The sequence below is a fragment of the Physeter macrocephalus genome, unplaced genomic scaffold, assembly GCF_002837175.3.
Source record: "Physeter macrocephalus isolate SW-GA unplaced genomic scaffold, ASM283717v5 random_628, whole genome shotgun sequence".
Lineage (NCBI taxonomy): Eukaryota > Metazoa > Chordata > Mammalia > Artiodactyla > Physeteridae > Physeter > Physeter macrocephalus.
The window spans coordinates 22364-34363 of record NW_021145918.1 but is presented as its reverse complement, the minus strand read 5'-3'; the positions used below and the strand labels follow the sequence as shown (position 1 = coordinate 34363).

The window sequence follows — 12000 nt, the reverse complement described above, 5'->3', positions numbered from 1 at the left end:
TTCCTGGAAAACCATTTTAATTAGTTTACACAGGCGGCAAAGAGGGAGATACAGAAGCTGGGCCGGCTGGGCTGTCTTTAGAAACTGCCAGGTCTCCCTCTTGGCTCTGAGCAGAATTAGCAGCAATTCTAAGAGGCCCCAGGCCTCCAACAGCAAAGCCAGAGAAAAGTCACCCCCAGAAAGCCGACAGGGGAGGTGGTAGGCTGTGAGCGCTCAGCGTCCTGCAGACGAGGGAGGTGGATGAGGGAAGTGTGGACTCACACGGGGCTCTCAGAAGCTCCATCCAGCAAGGCCTCCGGCCAGGGCTGTGTTTAAGGCTGGGTTAGGCAGAGATGGGAGCCACAGAGAGGAGATGAAAGGTCTGGCTGGCAAGCCCCAGGGGAAGGGCAAAGGCACTGGGGCAGATGCAGCCGCAGACAATGGCCAGCTCAGGCAGGGCCTCTGCAATGCCCAAAGCAAACAATTTCATCCACACAGCTCAGGGGCCTTGGCCTCTTCAGGGCCCCTGTCTCAGGCAAGCGCAAAGGCATCTCCCAGGCCAGAAATCAGAGCCAAAGCACCAGCCCTGTCCCACAGCAGCTTGCAGATGTGGGGCTGGGTCAGCATGGGGACCAGGCCATCCTCAGCTCAGTGGCAGTTCTGACAGCTGGGGTGGCAAGGAGCCCCATTCACCCGGCAGCGGCAGCCCCCGCTGGTGTCTCCCGGGCCCTAGAGGATGAGTGGGGAGAGGAGAAAAGATCAGGGCAGTGAAGACAGCGGCCCCTCCCCCTCCGCCATGCACTCCATCACACCCCCAAAGCACAGACTCCCACCCTGGGCCTTGGCTCGGGCACATCCCCCTGCTAAGATGACCCTCTCAGCCCCAGCTACCGGATGGAGGCGGCCGTTAAGGCCTTTCTGGGCGGCCTTTCTGGGTTCCTGTAGCAGCCTCAATTATGCGGTCTGGCTACCCACCCCTAGACCTGGAGCCAGAGAGGACTTGGATTTTTGCATATTCGGGGTGGGTCAGCACACTGGCGGCATGAGAGTGTGTTCCTTCCACCTCCACCTGTCTCACTGTCTGCCCGTAAGGATAACGACGAGCCCCAATTCCAGGAACACCCCTCCCCACGACAGCCACCATGAGCCACCACGCGCGTGCTCTCCATGTGACAGATGCACCGCGCTAAGCGCTGCTCTTGCACTTTTTCATTTGATTCTGACAATGAGCCTGAGGCCCAGCTATCATCTCCACTTCCCAGACGAAGAAACTGTGGCTCAGAGAAGGCAGTAACAGCCTAACCACATGGTCAATGTGTGCCAGAGCCAGGGACCCACCCCTCTACCTCTGACTCCCACCCACACCCTTGGCCGCTGTCCTCTAGGGCAGGGGTGGGCAAACATTTCTGTAAAGGGCCAGACAGTTACCTGAGTCTTTGCCGGCCAGTCGGTAGCGCAAAAGCAGCTACAGACAGTATGCAAACGAATGAGCGGGGCTCCCATAAAACTTTACTTATGGACACTAAAATTTGGTTTTCATATCATTTTTACATGTCATGAAATATTTTTCTTTTGATATGTTGGTTCAACCGTTTTAAAAGATGCAAAAAACGTTCTTAGTTCACGAGCTACACAAATGCAGGCAGTGGGGTTAGAACCGGCCCATGGGCCGACCTGTCCAATCTCTACTCTCAGGCACTCTCCCACAGCACCCCTGAGCCCTCCTCTCCCTGGGGACTCACCCCGGGGCCCCAGCGAGGACCCTTGGTGACCCAGCAGATCTCGGTGTGGCAGACAGTGCAGCGGATCCAGTCACAGCCATCCTTCTTCTGCACCACGATCTGGCACTGTGGGCAGTGCATGGCCTCGCCCTGCTGCAGCATGGTCTGCAGCGGAGCAGGTGCCGACCTTAGGCCCAGCCCCGCTCCCTGGCCCCCGCCCCGCCGCAGAGAGAAACCGGCCACCCCCCCGAGTCGCAGAATCACTCTCCCATGCTGCCCCGCCCGGGCCCGGGTGCATGCAGCCTCCTCTCCCATGCGTCTGCAGTCTCCTCTCTCCACCCGGACACTCCTGCTGCTCACTACTTGTCCCGAGTCCAATCTCTGGATGGAAGTGACGCCAGCAGGAGCTCAAGCCTCCAGCGCTGGACGAACCACAGTCCTTTCAGAGAAGTCCCCATTCCTCCCCAAAACTCAAATCCCCGGCCCTCAGCCTCGACCCAGCCTCACCCTCAGCATCTCCGTCGTCTGCCGGGCGGCCACGTCGTTCTGAGCCCGCAGGGCCAGGTCGTCTTGGTACTCCTTGCAGTTCATCTGTTCGTGGATGGCCTGCAGCAGGACAAGGGGCTCGAGGTGAGAAAGTTCCCCAGGGAGTTAGAGAGGTGAGGACCAGAGCGGGCATCCACATAAGCACTTAATGCTTCTACATGGTGCCAGTGACAGAGCCTTCCCTTGTAAACCACACACACCCTGAGGCCAGGGAGGTGAAGCCAGGGTCCTCACGTATGATAATAATCATATATACCTATTTATTTTAAGTCCTGACAGGCACAGAAATCCCTAAACCGCAGCCCCTCGTCGCTGGCTGTGTTCTGCCCTGGCTGTAGGCGTAATGCTCTGAGAGTGAGCTTGCAGGGCTGCGAGCAGGCTCAGCCCTGCCTACTCGCCCAAGACCAGTCTCTGTTGTGGTCACCTGTTGAGAGGATGAGGGCAGGGATGGCCTGAGGTGAGGGTCACGCAGGGCTCAGTTCAGGACAGGAGTTGACACTCGGTCTGGAGCCAGGGCTGGGGTTGGTCTGTGACGGATCGGGGTTCATCAGAGGCCAGGATTGGGGCTCAGTCTGGGACCAGGATTATTCAGAGGCTCAGTCCGGGCTCAGGGCTCAGTCTAAGGCTTAGGCTCAGATCAAGGCCCAAGCCAAGCCTGGCCACTGACACACAGCTCTAAGTCATGGCAACCAGGTCAGTATCCCAGCTCCCTTCCCAGGAGAACAGACTCGGAATGGCAGTGAGCTCCTGGCAGGACCAGAGTGACTGGGCAGTGTGGGTCCCTGTCCCCACCTTGCAAAGGAGGCAGTTGACGTGGAAACACACAGGGCAGGTGAACTCGTTGACATCATCCTCAAAGAAGCACCATCCTTTGCAGTCCAGGGTCTTGCAGTGGTAGCTGAAGGCACTGCGGTTTTCCGCAATGGAGACGCCCAGGTCCAGAAATCGCTGGTAATCCTCGGGGCTCAGGAGCTGCCAGCAGACCACAACCTTGGTGCTCTGGGTTCAGAACACCTGACAATGTGCCCTCCTGGTCACCAAATATCCCTCAGGAAGCCCCCAACCCATAAAGTCCAACGTAGCAGTGTTAAAAACTCCATTCAAAAAGTGGGTTAAGGGAATTCCCTGGCAGTCCAGTGGTTAGGACTCTGTGCTTCCACTGCAGGGGGCGTGGGTTCGATCCTGCAAGCCGAATGGCTCAGCCAAAAAAAGGAAAAAAAAAAGTAGGTTAAAAGTTCTGGGACTTCCCTGGTGGCACAGTGGTTGAGAGTCCGCCTGCCGATGCAGGGGACGCGGGTTCGTGCCCCGGTCCGGGAAGATCCCACATGCCGCGGAGCGGCTGGGCCCGTGAGCCACGGCCGCTGAGCCTGTGCGTCCGGAGCCTATGCTCCGCAACGGGAGAGGCCACGACGGTGAGAGGCCCGCATACCACAAAAAAAAAAAAAAAGAAAAGTTCTGGAGATGGATGATTGCACAGCAATGTGGCTACACCTAATGCCACAGAACCGTACACTTAAAAAATGGTTAAATGGTAAATGTTATATATATTTTACCACAATCTTTTAAAAAGGGGAAAAAGTGGACAAAAACAATAACAAGCAATGCCAGGAAGATGTGGTTAAGCTAGCGTCCTGGTACATAGCACTCTGAGAAAGCCATGTGGCAATAATGTTTCAACCATCCCAAACTTTTCTGACCCTTTGAGACTTATTCTACTTCTACAAGTTTATCCTAAGAAAATAATATATAAGAAGGAAGAGACACCATGCAAAATGTTCCCTGAAGCATTCCTTACGAACTGGAAGGAATTATTAATAATAATTAATAATTATTAATATTAATAATTATTGATATTATTAATAATAATTCCAGAAACTGGAATTATTAAGAGAAGAGAGCTAAACAGGATGTATGCCATAGAGATTTATAATAATCTTTAGAAAGGTCTTGTAGCAAAATAGCAAAAGCCGTTGTACCTACACTGGTTACAATGAGGTAAAAATCATGTCTGTGTTCTATATCTTGACTGAGTGGTAGTCTTAAGAGTTACATTTGTCAAAACTCATCTAACTGCAGGGCTTCCCTGGTGGCGCAGTGGTTGAGAGTCCGCCTGCCGATGCAGGGGACACGGGTTCGTGCCCCGGAACAGGAGAGGCCACAACAGTGGGAGGCCCGCGTACCGCAAAAAAAAACAAAAACAAAATCTCATCTAACTGCATGCTTACAACAGATGAATTTTATTGTGTGCAAGGTATACCTTAATAGTTAATTTAAAAAGAAAAAAAAAAACCATGTCTACCCAGAGACACCAAAGGAAACAGGAGAAAACACAATCAGAATCAGTGATTTTCTGGGATGGCAGAGTTGGTGGGTGATTTTTCTCTTTGATTTCTGTTCTTGTTCTTGCGGTGCATTACTCTACTGATCCCTGCCCCTTCCTCTTTCTCTGCCACACTTGACTATTCTCTGAGGCTTCGGTCAACGTCCAGGGGCTCCAGGGAAGCATGAGCCCTGCAGCTCCTTGGCATGAACTCTGGCCCCATCACATTGCCCCTTGGCAGAAGTGGGTTTTACAGGGAAAGCCTCTGGGCAGTGACTGTGGGTGCCTGGACATATGGAATGATCTATGTCTTGGGGCCTCTCCAGGCAAGAGCAAGGAAGCCAGAGCTGCCCTTCTCAGGTGCCCCACAAACAACAGTTAAAAATCGGGCTTCTCTTAGTGTAAAGGCTGGGAGTTCCCAAAGGCCCACCCCTTCTGTCTGCCGTTTTTCCCCTGAGGCAGAACCCCTTAGGCGCCAGGAAATACTTGGTAAAGTTTAGGGGGTTCTGAGAAGCAGCATCATAGGAAATAGGCAGAAGTGATGTGGAGAAACGGGGTCTTGTATATGTGGTGGTGGGGGTCTCTCATTTGGACCTCAGCCACCTTTGGCCCTGCCTCCATGTTGGCCTGGGAATTCCAAGATGCCCAATTCTGGGAAGGCCATTCCCCAGCAGTTTAAAAACCACTGATCAAGTCCAACAGTCCACTTTACAGATGGGTAAATGGAGGCGCAGAGAAGGGAGAGCACTTGCTCAAGATGACCAGCAGTCAGGGGCATAACTCGATAATAATAACACTAATAATAATAGAAAATACACACATGCAGACATATACAGCCCTGTGAAAGGTTGCTGGAGGAGTGGCCCCTATTTGTTCATGTCTCCCCAACTCCACACCCTTGGGTGGGTCCCTCCCACACAAACTCTGGGCTTAAGCATGTGACCTGCTTTGCCAAAGGGACAGGAGCAAGTGAGCAGCCTTGGAAAGCGTTCCTGCACTGGCTGCTCTTGGATCCTTGAGACACCAGCACATGAGCAGGCCCTGGCCAGCCGGGGGTGGATGAAACCAAAGTGGAAGGAGGCCCTGTCATCCCAGCCATCACAGATAAGACCATCACACCAGTCCATGACAGTGGACCTGCCAGCTAAGCCCAGTTGAGCTCTGCCAGGCCCAACCTGGACCAGATGAATCATCCAGCTAAGCCCAACCCAAATTGCTAACTTGGATATTCATAAGCTAAATAAATGGTGTTTGTTTTGAGTCTGGAGTAATCTGTTACACAGCAGAAGCTAACTGATACAAGGGCTAACTGATACCACATATCAAGCACTATTCCAAATTCTTTACACATGTCTTCCACTATAATCTTCACAACCCTTGAAATAGAAACTAACTCTCTGACCCCAACCAAGTTGAGAAAACCGAGGCACAGAGAGGCTGCGTATCTGACCTGAGGTCACCAGGCCATCTGGCCCCAGAACTCCCCCTTGCTAACTGCTCTGCTGTCTTTTCTTCATAAGGGTGTTTTCTTTACTAGGTATTTCCCCTAGTTCCTGTCCTGCCCACCCCTTGGGCCTCCAGCATCCCACACAGAAAAGGCTCGTGATAAATGACTGGTGCCTGAGACTGGGACTCTCAAACCGGTTCCCACCTGCCAGCTCAGGGCCCAGTTCCCTGGGACAGGGGTGTGTGCCCCTTCCTCCCCCAGGCCTTACCGCCCGGATCTCCCTCTCCAGCAGCTTGCCCGAGCATGAGTAGGTGTTGTCAATGAAGGGGCAGGCAACCTCGGCCTCCTGGCTGTTGCGGATGGTGCCCTGTAGACACTCCCTGGGGGAGGTATGAAGGGGTGGGAGGTTAGGGGTCGTCTGAACCCCATCCCCCAGGACTCCAGCCCTCATATGGTGAGGCCTGACCCCAGGTGGGCTTCTCCTCAATACCTCCCTTCCTTCCGATCCCTCCCACCAACCCATCACTTCTGTCCCCCCAACTGCCACCCTTATCACTCTGGCCCAGGTCCCATCACCTCACCTGCAGGACTGCAGGAGCCTCCTCACTGGGCTCCCTGGGTCTACCATGTCCCTCCCCGCAGCCTCCCATCCCATCCCACCCAGAGCAAACCTGAGAGCCCCGGTGACTCACCCTCCCTAATACCTCTCCGTCCCCATCCCCTAACCCCCTCCCCATCCCTCTGCTCCAGCTACACTGACTCCTTGCTGCCACAGGCAGGCCAGGCACATACCCACTTTGGACCCCCTGGTGTGCTCAAGTGCAGCCTCCCTAGGGGCCTCCCAGCCCTCTTGTAGGGCAGGGCCTCTGTTACTTTTATCATAATCCACTGGTACTTAGCATTTGGCACAATTTACAATTATATCAGTGATTATTTGATTAACATCGGCCTGCCCACAGGAATGTAAGCTTCAGGAGGCGGAAAATGAGCTTTTTTGTTCACTCCTGGATCCCCAGGCCTAGCCCAGTCCCTGGCACCCAGGGCAGCTCATCAAATGTGTGCTGTGAAGAAGGACACATTCTCCACAGGCCAGGGCCAGGTGTGGAGCCTCAGAGGGCAGACTGTCCACCAGCGAGGGTCAGGGCGGGGTTGGCACGGGCTGCCAGGCCAGAACCCAGGCCTTACATGGGCCTGGCGGTTGTGTGGAAGGTCGCATGCTCTGGCGACAGAATGCCTGAGCTGTGTGGCCTCGAGCAAGTTGCTGGCCTCTCTGTACCTCACATTCCTCCTCAGCAAAAAGGGGAGAGAGTGCCTACCTCGCAGGTTTCTGTGGGCGTCCAAGGAGATGTAAGAGCACTGCGCCCCACCCCCTTTCAGCCATGGGTACTGCGCAGCCGTGAGGAACTACATCGCTGGGGGTGGGGTCAGGGCCGCACCTGCAGAAGGTGTGCAGACACTCACGCAGCACCACGGCCTCGCCGGGCGCCAGCACCGAGTAGCATACGGGGCACTCGGTAGGCTCGGTGTTCAGCACCAGGCTCCGCTGATCCAGTTGCACGTGCTGTAGGTAGTTCCCCTCCTGCAGCTGCTGCTTCCGCTGGGCACACGGGGGTGGGGCCGCGGGGCGGGTCAGGGTCTCAGGGTTGGGCCAGAAGGGCGCAGGATCAGGGGATGGGTCAAACCTACCGTGCCGGGGAGGGTGCGGGGGGCAGGATTCTGCGTTGGGGGTGGGACTGGGCAGGCTGAGGTTAGGCGCAGGAGATGCTGGGAAGGGAGGGGCCGGGGGCGGGGCGGGAGGCAAGGAAACAGGGGGATGGGGTGGGGGTGGGGCAGGAGGCGGGCCCGGCACTGGCAGGTTAAGGCTGCAACCCGGTGTCAAGCCAGGGAGCGATGGCGTTTGGAAAGGAAGGGACCAGGGTCTGAGCGGGGAGTCAGGAGTAGCAGGGCTCCCATCTCTGCCAAGAAGCAGGACAGGGCTAGGGCCAGGGGGGTGAAGGCAGAGCTGGGTCAAGGTCACAGAATAGGTCAGGGGTATGGGAGGTGGTGATAAAGCGAGGGAGCAGAGCAAGGCGGGAGAGAGAACAGGGTCCGGGCCAAGGCTGTAGATGGGACCAGCAGTGAGGTCATGGCCGGCGTGGGACAAGGGCAGCCTGGGTCCAAGTGGGGGATGGGAGCATCCGATCAGAATGGGGGAACGCTCAGGGTTAGGTATCTGTGTAATCAATGCGAGCGTTAACATGATGGGGGTGGGACTGTGGGAGGAGCAGGACAGAGGGCTGGCTCGACCTCCCAGGGAGCGGCGAAGGGCTAGGTCCAAGATCCTAGGAAGTCTGGGTGGGCCACAGCCAGGGAGGAAGAGGAGGTCAGGGCTGAGTGGAGCAAGAGCTAGGTCACAGGCGGACAAAGGGCTGGCGGGTGGGGGAGTGGTCAGGGTCTCAGCTAGGATGTTGGGGTCAGAGCCCGGTAGTCTCGTGTGCACAGTGAGAGTGTAAGTCAAAGCCAGGGGCAGCGCCACAGCCCACTGGGGGGGCGGGGCAGATAAGCCTGGATGTGCATCACAGCCGGGGAGCAGGGTCCTAGCGACAGGATGAGCTCAGGGAGAGGCCGGTCACAGTCAAGTGCAGGGTCACCACCAGTGGTGTGATCAGGAGGGGGCAGCAACAGGGGGAGGAGCGGCAATATGGAGGTGCCTCCCTTCCTGGCCTATGCCTCCCCCGTCCAGTCTGCAGGTGTCTGTCCGGGGTCCGCGCCCACCTGCTGGTACTGGCGCAGTGCCTCCTCCTCACCGGCCAGACGCGCTCGCTCCTCCTCGTCCGGCTGGTACGAGGCGGGGACCTGGTAGGCCTCGGGCCGCGCCCGGCAGCACATCTCGCAGCCGGGCCGCGTGGGCTTGTTGATGAAGGTGCAGCCGGGGCACTGCCAGCCCACCTGGGGGCAGAGGGGCGGTGAGCGCAGGGAGACGAGACGGGCGGGTCAGGGGCGCAAGGGCGTGCACTGGGCAGCTTACCGGCGGGGGCTCTGGCGCGGCGTCGTTCTGCCCCCGCCCCGGCTCCTGGGGGCCCCCGGGCTTCGGGGGGACTGGCTCCAGGGGGCCCCGTGGCTGCAGCGTGAGGTCCTCGAAGCCCAGATCTGGGGAGGAGGGTTCAGGGGTGGCGGATCCCTGCAGCCCATTTCGTCCACACCCTGGGGCAGCCAGGAACCCCGGGCTCTGCACTGACCGCCCCCCCCACCCCGCCCCCTTCTATCTCCCTCCTTCCGGAGGAGTCTCCGGCTCGGTGGTCCTACCGGGTGGGTCCAGACCTGGCCGAGTGTCCTGGCTCCCAAAGGTCAGAGTCCCTCCTCCACCCACGACTGCTCCTGGGTCCTCCCAGCTTAAAAACCCTGCTTGAAAACTGATCTCCTGTGCTCCTAAGTGTAGCACCTAGAGAGATGAACAACACTTCTGAGGTAGTCCTGCAGAAATACTGAATCTGAATCCATTCATGAGGGCACATGGGACAGAAAAACAAAAAACAAAACTGGCCTGGACTCTTCAAACAACAGGAGAGCCAAGGGAGGACAGGAGACCAAAGACTGAAAAAGACTGAGCGACACCGAGGCCAAGGACCAGGTCTTTCACTATAAAGTACATTAGCGAGACAACTGGTAAAATTTGAGCAAGATCTGTCCATTAGATCAATGGACCGTATCAATGTTAATTTCCTAAATTTGATAGATGTATGTAGTAAGAAAATGACCCTTTTTTTTTTTTAAAGGAAATACACACAAGTATTTAGGGGAAAGGGACAACGTGTCTGCAACTTACTCTCTTAACAGTTCCAAAAAATTACTTATGCATAAATAAATACTGAGAGAATGATAAAGCAAAATAAATATAGTCAAATGTTAATATTTGGGGAATCCACACGAAAAGCACATGGGAATTAGTTATACAATTCTCTATACAATTTTGCAACTTTTCTGTAGGTCTGAAATATTTCAGAATAAGAAGTAAAAAACTTAGAATAAAAACTAGCTATTATCATATCCAATTAGAAAACTGAAGAGCAGGGATGAGAAGAGATTTGCCTGAGGTCACACAGCTGATAAATGCCAGGGCGGGGACTGAACTCAGCCCCTCTCCCCTAGACCAGCTGTTCTCTAAATGGTTCCCCAAATGGCTCCTTCCTGGGGCGTCCTTTGTCCTCTCTTCCCCCTACGGATAAGGTCCTCCGGGCACGTTCCCGACGAGAGCCCCTGGGCTCTGCCCCCTGCTCCCTCTCCCCTGCAGCCTCAGGAGAGTGCACACCACTCAGCAGCAGAGCCTCACCCTCCAGCATCCGCAGCTGCCGCTCCCGCTGCAGCTCCTGAGGGCTGAGTGAGGTGTTGCGGGCTGACAGCAGATAGAGGTAGGCGCTGGCCCCGTTCCGCCGCACCCCGTGGGAGTGCAGGGTCTCCTGGTCCCGGGCCAAGCGCTGCCCAATCACCCACTGCTGCAGGGTTGGCGGAAAGCCATAGTCCAGGAACACCTAGCAGGGAGGATGCAGAGGGAGTGTGGGGAGGGAGGAGCAGAGTAGAGAGAGGCAGGGCAAAAGGGGAACCTCCACCCTGACATGTCTTCCTTTTGCCCCCTCACTCACCATGTCCTTGAGGGAGGCCACCGTCATGTCAGGCCGCACCGTGAGCCAGATAGTGACCGTGTGCATCTGCGCATCCTCCACGCTCACCCACAGCCTGCGGGGAGGGCAAGGGGCCGCAGGTCCAACCTCAGCCACCAGCCAGCTCCTGGATTCCCACTCCCCTGTGCTTCCTCCTGTATCAGAACTCGCTGCTTAGGCCCCTGCAATGGCTCCACATGGCTCTCAGAATAAAATCCAAACTCACTGTGGCATGGCAAGGGCCTCCATGCTCTGGCCCCTCCCAAGCTCTCCAACCTCTTCTACTATTGGCTATTAATGGCTCCTTAGCCAAACCACAACAGTTATTAACTGTATGCCAAGACTCTACAAAGCACTTAACATGTATTAACTCATATAATCCTCTCAGTGAACACATGAGGCAGGTACTGTTGTCACCCCTATTTTAGAGGTAAAAACAGGAAGCACAGATAGGTTACAGTGGCTCTGCCAAGTAAACAGTTAATAACTGTTAGAGGCAGGATTTCAACCCAAACAGTATTATTCCACAGAAAGCGGTTTTAAACACCAACCTTCTCAAAGATGCTCAAACTTTTTTGCAAGACCAAAAGCATGAAAAGGGAGGGCTAAGACAAAAAAACAGAACTGATCCCAGGACACAGAAAAAGTAGGGTGTAGAACAATAACAGGAAAGCCCACTTAGAACCCCCAGAGTGATGTGGGAAAACGCTGCATCCTTAAAGCAAGAACAGCAAGAAGCAATCAGAAAATAAGGAAGAATTCCTGTGAATGTAACAGTGACTCCTTACTAACCTAACCTTCAGGTCAAACTACAAGTTCACAAGGAAAATGAGAGATATTAAATTACAGCATGAGGAGGCAATTCATAAATTCAGAATGTGGGAGAATTCTGGAGGTCAAAGACCAGGTTTCTTTAAAAAAATTAATGGCACTAAAAATAGAGAAAGTGAATAAAAGAGACTCAGACAACATTAAGAAATGCTATTTGATCTTGTTTGGCTCCCGATTGGAACAAACCAACTATAACAAACACTAAGGAGGGAGTTACAAGTGGTCAGGACTCTGGGGACCCAGGTTTAATCCCTGGTTGGGGAACTAAGATCCTGCAAGCCACATGTCGTGCGGCCAAAAAAAACCAAAAACCAAAAAAAAAAACACTAACGAAATAATCAAGGAAAGTTTAATATAAATACAGTATTAGGGAATTTTAAGTAATTATTGTTAATTTTTTAGGTGTAATAATGGTATTGAGGTTATTTTTTAAAGTCATTTTTTTTTTTTTTTTTTTTTTTTTTGGGTACGCGGGCCTCTCACCGTTGTGGCCTCTCCCGTTGCGGAGCGCAGGCTCCG

General features: G+C 54.5%; 1 protein-coding gene across 3 annotated transcripts in view; it reads right to left on the bottom strand.

Moving 5' to 3' along the window:
* RBCK1 (RANBP2-type and C3HC4-type zinc finger containing 1) overlaps window positions 1-12000 on the bottom strand; it is a 19749-nt gene continuing 7749 nt past the window's right edge. Inside the window, exons 4-13 of one of the 3 annotated variants that reach the window (XM_028485967.2) lie at window positions 10633-10726; window positions 10323-10521; window positions 9021-9142; window positions 8768-8941; window positions 7330-7610; window positions 6282-6393; window positions 3039-3218; window positions 2208-2306; window positions 1722-1865; window positions 1-708 (exon numbers count right to left, since the gene is read on the bottom strand). In XM_028485967.2, the coding sequence (XP_028341768.1) occupies window positions 628-708; window positions 1722-1865; window positions 2208-2306; window positions 3039-3218; window positions 6282-6393; window positions 7330-7610; window positions 8768-8941; window positions 9021-9142; window positions 10323-10521; window positions 10633-10726 (1486 nt within the window). In that variant the 3' untranslated portion in view covers window positions 1-627. The other 2 variants (XM_007124240.4, XM_055083202.1) reach the window with 2 other exon arrangements.